The sequence below is a fragment of the Palaemon carinicauda genome, chromosome 21 (genome assembly GCF_036898095.1).
Source record: "Palaemon carinicauda isolate YSFRI2023 chromosome 21, ASM3689809v2, whole genome shotgun sequence".
Lineage (NCBI taxonomy): Eukaryota > Metazoa > Arthropoda > Malacostraca > Decapoda > Palaemonidae > Palaemon > Palaemon carinicauda.
This window is the reverse complement of record NC_090745.1, coordinates 84,175,132-84,183,772: the sequence shown is the minus strand read 5'-3', so window position 1 is coordinate 84,183,772 and position 8,641 is coordinate 84,175,132. Positions and strand designations below refer to the sequence as shown.

Sequence of the window (8,641 nt, the reverse complement as noted above, 5' to 3'; positions counted from 1 at the left end):
TCAATTTTATCTACTTTCTCTCTCACAAATCTTTCTACAATTGCTGCATTACCCAAAGAACCCCGTTGATAATCCTCATCTTTGCAAGCTTCCTTTTTTAGAATCTCCTCTGGACGTCAAGCTCCTATTGTTTGCGCTCGTCGAGCTGATGGAAGCCTTCGGTTGGCTATTGATTATAGGGGAGTAAATAGCGTGTCCCAGCCAGCAACATTGCATCCAATTCCCGTGGTCGGGGATCTTCTTGATAGACTTGGTCAGGCAAAATACTTTTCAGTGCTTGATGCAAAGTCTGGATACAATCAGATGCCTCTTCGGAAGGAGGATTGTGAGGTCTTGGCCTTTGTAGTCCCATGGGGGCAGTTTGAATGGTATGGTAGAACTCCTTTTGGTCTGAAAGGGGCAGGTTATACGTTTCAGCGGATGATGGCTACAATACTCAGTGATTGCAACGATACGGATGCATTGTGTTATCTCGACGACATACTGGTCTGGGGTTCAAAATGGAAAGAACACATAGCAAGGCTCAGAAATGTGTTGAGCTGGATTCGTGATGCTGGTCTTGCGCTAGCCCCGAATAAATGTAAATTTGGGGTGCGTGAAGTGGAGTATCTGGGTTCCATTGTTGGTGATGGCATGCTTCGCATTAGTGAGCAAAGAGTTCATCAACTGAGCGATCTTCCTAGGCCTTTGACTGTCAGGCAGTTGCGTCAGGCCATTGGGGCATTTTCTTATGAGCAAAAATTGATTCCAGGGATGTCACAGACTGCTAAGCCCCTGTATGAGGCTTTGGAAAAAACCCACACCAGAAATAGCATTGGTCGGTCGAGATGGTTGAGGATTTTGAGAGGCTTAAAAACCAGGTAGCCAATGCTGTGGCACTCCATCTTCCTGACTCTAGTAAACAGTTTATTTTGATTACTGATACAAGTGATGTTGGAGCGGGAGCAATGTTAGCCAACAAGTCAGCATCCAAGGAACTGTTACCAATTGCCTTTTACCACCATACATTCTCCAGATCCGAGCAGAGGTATTCAACGACGGAAAAGGAATTTCTGGCGGTTATCCTGGCAATAAAGAGGTTTCGGATGTACCTCTCCTCTGCACCGTTTGATCTGATAACGGACCATCAGGCTTTAAGATGGCTAAACACCCTGGATATTAGAGAAGAGAGAGGGCGTCGAAGGAGATGGATTGAAACAATTCAGCAGTTTGACATAAATCCAATTCATAAAAGTGGTCGCAGTGCTGTGATGTCCATGGCTGATATCTGTCAAGAGTTGATGTTGATGGAAATCTGGTATCGCATATTGCAAGTAAAGCAGTAGGATCTTCTCAGCAGTGGGCCACAGCATTTGTGGATCCCAATGAAATGTTAGAAAAACAGCATTGAGATGAAGGGATCAGGGAAGTGGTGAACTTTATGAAAAATACGAGTTCACCAGGATGTGTCAGAGGAGAATGAGCTTGCCAAATATGGTAACCGTTTGGGTATTACTACCAATGGAATTCTGTGTTATATAAATTGTAAAGGAAAATGCTTACAAGAACATCCCTATGGCGTGAAAGAAGAGTGGCTACCTGTAATACCTAAAGATATGAGACTCTATGCACTTCAAATGATTCATGACAGTCCAATGAGTGGTCACATGGGTCGTGATCGAACATGGGAAAGAGCTCGGAAGAGATTCTGGTGGCCTCACATGAAGGCAGATGTCCATGCACATGTCAATAAATGTGAGGCATGGGGGAGTAACAAAAGATCGAAGCATCCAGGAAGGCCCCTTTTCAGAACCGGGAGCTTCCGGAATACATGAATGAACAGGTGCAAATTGATTTCATGGGTCCGTTTCCCATTTCATCATCGCATCCATATCGTTATATCCTTCAAATGCAAGACATTTTGACTCGCTATGTTGTTTTGGTACCTCTTGAGGATTGTTCAGCAAAAACAGCAGTGGATACTCTAGTTGAAAGATGGATTTGCATGTTTTGGGTGCCCCGTGCCATAACGTCGGATAGTGGATCACATTTTACGGCTGATATCTTCAAGGCAGGGTGTAACCTGTTTGGAATTAAGCAGGATTTTGGTTCTCCTTACCATCCAAGAAGTCAGGCCCAGGTAGAACGTCAAAATCAATTATTAGACAACGTTCATTGCATGTTATTATTATTATTATTATTATTATTACTTGCTAAGCTACAACCCTATTTGGAAAAGCACGATGCTATAAGACCAGGGGCTCCAACAGGGAAAATACCTCAGTGAGGAAAGGAAAAAAGGAAAATAAAATATTTTACGAAGTGTAACAACAATAAATATCTCCTATATAAACTATAAAAACTTTAACAAAACAATAGGAAGAGAATAAGATATGAGAGTGCGCTCGAGTGTACCCTCAAGCAAGAGAACTCTAACCCAAGACAGTGCAAGACCATGGTACAGAGGTTGTGGCACTACCCAAGACTAGAGAACAATGGTTTGATTTTGAAGTGTCCTTCTCCAAGAAGAGCTGCCTACCATAGCTAAAGAGTCTCTTCTACCTTTACCAAGAGGAAAGGGGCCACTGAACAATTACAGTGCAGTAACCCCTTGAGTGAAGAAAGATTGTTTGGTAATCTGTGTTGTCAGGTGTATGAGGACAGAGGAGAATATGTAATGAATAGGCCAGACTATTCAGTGTATGCGTGTAGGCAAAGGGAAAATGAACCGTAACCAGAGAGAAGAATCCAATGTAGTACTGTCTGGCCAGTCAAAAGACCCCATAACTCTCTAGCGGTAGTATCTCAAATAATATGGATCTTTGGCCCGAAATGATACCCAGGGTACAGTTCTCTCATAATACAGCTGTAAATACCACGACTACATTTACTCTACATGAGCTCGTCTATGGGACTCCGGCTTGACGTCCAGAGGAGATTCTAAAAAAGGAAGCTTGCAAAGATGAGGATTATCAACGGGGATCTTTGGGTAATGCAGCAATTGCAGAAACATTTGTGAGAGAGAAAGTAGATAAAATTGAGAAAACTATTAAGATCACACGGGACAAGACTGCAATGGCACAACAGATTAGGAATAACCAGCGGAAGTCTTACGGCAAAGATTTCAAAGTTGGTTAGATTGAAGTTATCGACAGTTGAGAGACGCCATTGTGGAGGTGGTAAACTTGCACCATATCTTTCGAAGAAATATAGAGTTATAGAAATACTTCGTGGTGGCTGGACGTATAAATTAACCCCAGCAGAGACTATAACAGACGAAGTAAAAATAAGACATTTTGACGAACTGGAGAAGGCCCCTGTAAGCAAATATTCTTGGGAAACCTCATTGGCTGATCTTTCAGATGAAGAAGTCATCAGAATAGAGTCAGGAACTGGAAGTAATTCAGAAGGAATACATCGGTCTACTTGGGAGCGCCATCCTCTAAGTCTTTTGCAGGTGGATCCCAGTAAAAGATCCTATGAATCGGAAGAAGAGGAATTCTGGGATGATTGTTCTAACAGCGAAAATGAGTTAGAAGACGATCAGAATTGCTTGTAGTAATGATAATGCTCGTCTTGATAAATGCAACATGTTAAATGGCAATTATTTAATGTTATTTTATTCTTGTATTATTTAGTAAATTTATTTTATTGGCATTCCCGATTTATTCATATATTGTCTCATAAATAAGAAGGGGAGTGAGATAGTTTGTATACTTAACTGTTTAACGATTGTTATTCTTCGAAGTGATATTCATATAACTGTTATGCTAATTATTGCTGTAATAGTTCTGCTTTTGCTGTTAACTATCATAATTATTGTTTACATCCTGTATATACTATTTCTCAGTGTTTAGTACTGAACAGTATCTTGTACCGTGAGGTTTGGATAAGTACCAAAAGGAACCGCTGTGTTTGTCAAACCATGACTAACTGATAAATAGTCTTATTGTTATATGAAATTTCAGATTTGATTTCCAAATTTTACTTAACTTAGCCATTGTCTGGTTTGGTTTTTTCAATCCCTCACTGGACTCTGATTCTAATGACCCTCTATTGGAGATCATACTTCCTGAAAACTTAAAGGACTCTACCTCATTAATCCTTTCTCCTTCCAATGATATTTCATCTTCTATTGCATATCCCGTTCTCATCATTGCTGTCTTTCTTCTATTTATCTTGAGCCCAACCTCGTGTGATATTTCATGCATTCTGGTAAGCAAGCATTGCAAATCCTGTGGTATTCTGCTAATAAGGACAGCATCATCACCATACTCTAGGTCAGCTAATTTCCTATTACCAATCCAGTCCAATCCTTCTCCGCCATCTCCAACTGTTCTGTGCAGTACAAAATCCATGAGGAGGATAAACAACATATGCAACAACATATTCCCTTGGAGTACTCCGCTTTCACTGGAAATTCATTTGATAGGACTCCACTAACATTAACTTTGCATTTGCTCTGCTTATGAACAGAATTATCAAATTTGCATATTTAAGGGGAACTCCATAATAATGCAGGACACTCCACAAAATTGGGTGGTGCGCACTATTAAAGGCTTTTTCAGTCTATATTCAACAAATTGCTGTACATGTCTCAAAATAAAAAGATTTTCAGTACAGTTTCTACCTTTTCTGAATCCTGCGTGTTCATCTATCATCAATCATTCTCTGTAGTCTCTATAGAATAAGCATGCTATATATTTTCATGACAACTGACATAAGTGTGATGCCTCTGTAATTATTGCAATCAGTCAGGTGTCCTTTTTTTGCCATTTTCACCAACAGTCCTAACTCCCATTCATCAGGTTTTGCCTCTTTATGCCCCATTCAACAAAATAATCTTGTAAATATTCTGGGAGTCACTTCATTTTCAGCCAGTGTCATCTCGGCAGTTATTCCATTGTAACCAGGGGCTTTCCATCTCCCGAGTTTTTTATGATAGCTTCGACTTCAAACACACTGAATTCATTCATGGGCACATCAAGGTCTTCCTCAGCTTCAAGTATATCAATCAAATTATCCCCTTTGTATCTCCTCTTCATGACCTCACTAAAGTGTTCCATCCAACGCTGTGTTTATTCTTTCTTTGTTGTTATAATAGATCCATCTCTTTTTTATTGGTTTATGCTTCTTCTTCTTTGCTCCCATAGAGATTTAATTAGTAATTTTATGGGTGATTCTTACTCTATAGCCACCCCCTGAATTCATAGTTTTGTCAGCCTCATCTGCTTTCCTGTCTAAATATTCTCTCCAGTCATTCCTGGCTTAGTTTTTGACTTCACTATCGATACTGGAATACTTAGCATGCTCTACCTTATAATTTTTCTTACTAACTCGAAAACTTTTAATAATCAAATATTGCCTGTCTCCTTTTTATATTATCCCGAGTACCATTTGATATCCATGGTTTTCTCCTTGTAATTGCATATCCCAAAACTTCACTACCAACTGACTGATATATGTTCTTAATATCACACCATTCTTCATTAATTGTCGGCTCTTCGTCTGTCAAAGTCTCTAAGACTGCAAATCGATTCCTACATTCAATTGGAAATGTTTCTTTGTGTTCATCTTTCAGAAGCTTAGTTGTATCAAACCTAGGTATTATATCTACAGTTTTGCTGCGTGCTTTCAGTTTTTATTTCAGTGTGATAATGAGGAGCTTGTGATCACTACCAATATCTGCACCTCTATAGCTTCTTACATTTCTAAGCGTCCTCCTTCTCTTTTTATTTATGGCTATGTGATATATTTGATTTTTGTAATTGCCTCATGGTGAAGTCCATGTATATTTGCGGATGTTCTTGTGCTTGAAAAGAGTACCTTCAATGGCAAGATGTTTGTTGAACAGAAATTTATGAAATGTGCTCCATTTTCATTTGCAACTTCGCCAAGACCCTCAACACCCATCACAATCTCTATCCCTTGATTATTCCTTCCAACTATAATATTGAAGTCACCAATTACAGTTTTTTATATCTTTCCGGGATCTCATCTGTTACACTCTGCAGTTCTTCATAGTATTCATCTTTCCTTTCTTCAGGGGAAACATTTGTTGGTACATAGCAAACAATAATACTCATATTGCACTGCTTTCATTTAAACTTTGCAAGTAACAATCTACTATTTACAGCTTTCCACTCGATTAATGTCCTTTTTTGCTTTTGGGGTCATCATCATTCCTACCTCTTCTCTTCCAACGCCATCTGTCCTTCCTGAATAGTTATATATATATATATATATATATATATATATATATATATATATATATATATATATATATATATATTGCCTTGGTCTAACGCAATATCCGTATCATGAATAGTGTGGATGATTGTATTCATGGAATAAGTTTCAGTTCCAACAAACAGGTTACTCTTACACTTTTGCCACTATGTTTAATTATGTTGGTGTGATCTCTTTGGGGTAAGGTAAGTGGTGGACATTCAAGAGTCAGGTCCTACGGATGTCATTGGCAGCAAATTGACCTCCTGAAACGCTAATAGATACTTTTATCAAAATTTTAGGGAGTTTTCATTTTTTCTTTTAATATTCCAACTTGGTAAAGACACTCGTGATGACTCCAGACAAGGCAAAGGATGTGGTTAAAGCAAAGAATGGGGAGTCATGGCTAGCAACAGTGGTTCCCTATCTTCCTCAGGATTCAAGCATGTTCGAGTCTGAATCCATGAGCAAATTGATCAACAAAATCATACAAAGCTCCATCATATAAGGAATATCTACCTTTTTTCCCTAGGGGACGAAGGTATAGGGGACTGATACTTGTTAATTTGATAGGAATATAGGTAAGTGCTTGAGCATAGTACCAAAGTTCTCCCAATTAAGTAAAGGATCAACTTTAATTGAAGTCCAGAATCCATCAGAAAGTCACAATTTACATAAAATTAAGATTTTAAGAGGCAGCAAAGTCAAATGTATACCCTTCATGAATTATAATCACATGAAGAATGTTGTGTAATCTCGACAGTATCTTAATTTTTCTGAAGAAAGGCTGCAAGAGGAGCTTAAAGCTCAAAATTTTATTACTGCCAAAAATATTTAAAAAAAGAGAATGTCTCCTACCGAAATTTCTTGATGCAATTTCAACAGTATTTTTTTTTATATACCATTACCACTGACATGCTATTCTGCTTCTACCAAAAGTTTGAGAACACTAATGTTTCTTGGTGTATTAAAGAAAAGGCATAAAATGTGGCAAAGCAGCTCATGGTGAAGGCCTTCAGTGCACCTCAAGCAGTATGCTGTAGGTATTACTTAAAGGCCTTTACATCATCCTTTTAACACCTAGCTGCACTCAATCTTTAGTTTTTTACTATATCTTAGTTTCTACAAAAAATCTTCCATCTCTCAGTCCAACCTCTCATAACTTTTAACTTAGTTGTGGGGCTGCAGGGTTTTCCCCAGTCCCACTTGCGTTCTGAATGGCACCATAGGCTACAGTCCTAGGCATTCTAACCCATATTCATAAATTCAAGGCTTAAGTACATCTAGATCCACTAATTATAGTGGAGATCATTCTGCATCAGGTTAAAAATGTAGTAAGTACCTTTATGAAAGTAAAATTCTAACAGTTTTGCTAAAAGAGAGGATTTGCTTCATGGAAGCAAAACAGTCTTATCAATAAAAGTTATCCCTAATCCATCTTATTCCAGCATGCTAAAGAAAAGGTAAATACTAGAGGCCTCACCACTGATCAAAGGACAACTTGTTCTAGGAATCCGATCTTCTACCATCAAGGAGTTGGCCAAATCTTAGAGGGAATAACTGTGAAATGGAATATGATAGAAACAAAACAAGTATGTTGATTATCATTTTTTAGAGTTCATCTAGAAATCCCTGTTTTTCATGTGTAGACATAGTCCCTGTTGGTTATTTCATTCCTTCTATTGTACCTTTAGTAGTGGTGACATCATCTTTAGAAGGCCCTCAATTGGATGGGGATCCACCTAACTCTTCATTGGGGGTTATGAAGCTTAGTTTTGAGAAAGCTTTGTTGCCCTCAAAACTACTTCTTTGAACAGATAAATCTGCCAGATCTTCAGAAGTCTTTAAAGAGCCAAAAGGCTCAAAGACAAAAACAACCAATCATACATCTGGAAATCCCATAGATAATGGTCTTTCCAGAAATGGAAAATTTTTCTCCTCCATCATACAATGAAACTGTGAGAGACTTGAGTCAAAATATGACGAATTGAGATGATTAATAGATTAATTCTCCCCTGTACCAAAATGCCATGCCCAAGTAAGTATGAAGCATATAGGACTCCCTATGAATATAACTCTTCAGGCAACACCAGTATATCTTCCCCAACAAGATGACATTATTTGAGTTGACTTACCAACTTCATGAGACGTATATGTTTCGTAGAGATTCATACAGCAGAAACTTCATTTGAAAAGATGTATCATACAATGCCCAAGGTAATTTGGTAAAATCCTTCACAGAATATGGAGATGAGGGTTTCTTTGAAAATAGAGAACCAACTCTGTTATGTATTGACATGTCTTTAGCAATAGCCATCTTTATTTTTTATTTCGGTTGGAAAACTCCGAAAGGTTGACATACTAGTGACCATGCACCTATAATTTATGATATTGAGATTAGCCCATTTGTATAAGGATTTCAAATTACTTGATG

The 8,641-nt window shown here is 38.3% G+C and overlaps 1 protein-coding gene across 1 annotated transcript; it reads left to right on the top strand.

The window, feature by feature from the left end:
• The first annotated feature begins 827 nt into the window (after nt 1–827).
• Nucleotides 828–3,538, top strand: LOC137615017 (uncharacterized). The gene is made up of 3 exons (XM_068344651.1): nt 828–1,313; nt 1,443–1,734; nt 3,135–3,538. The coding sequence occupies exons 1-3, from the start codon at nt 828–830 to the stop codon at nt 3,536–3,538; spliced, it is 1,182 nt and encodes a 393-aa protein (XP_068200752.1).
• Nucleotides 3,539–8,641: the final 5,103 nt, after the last annotated feature.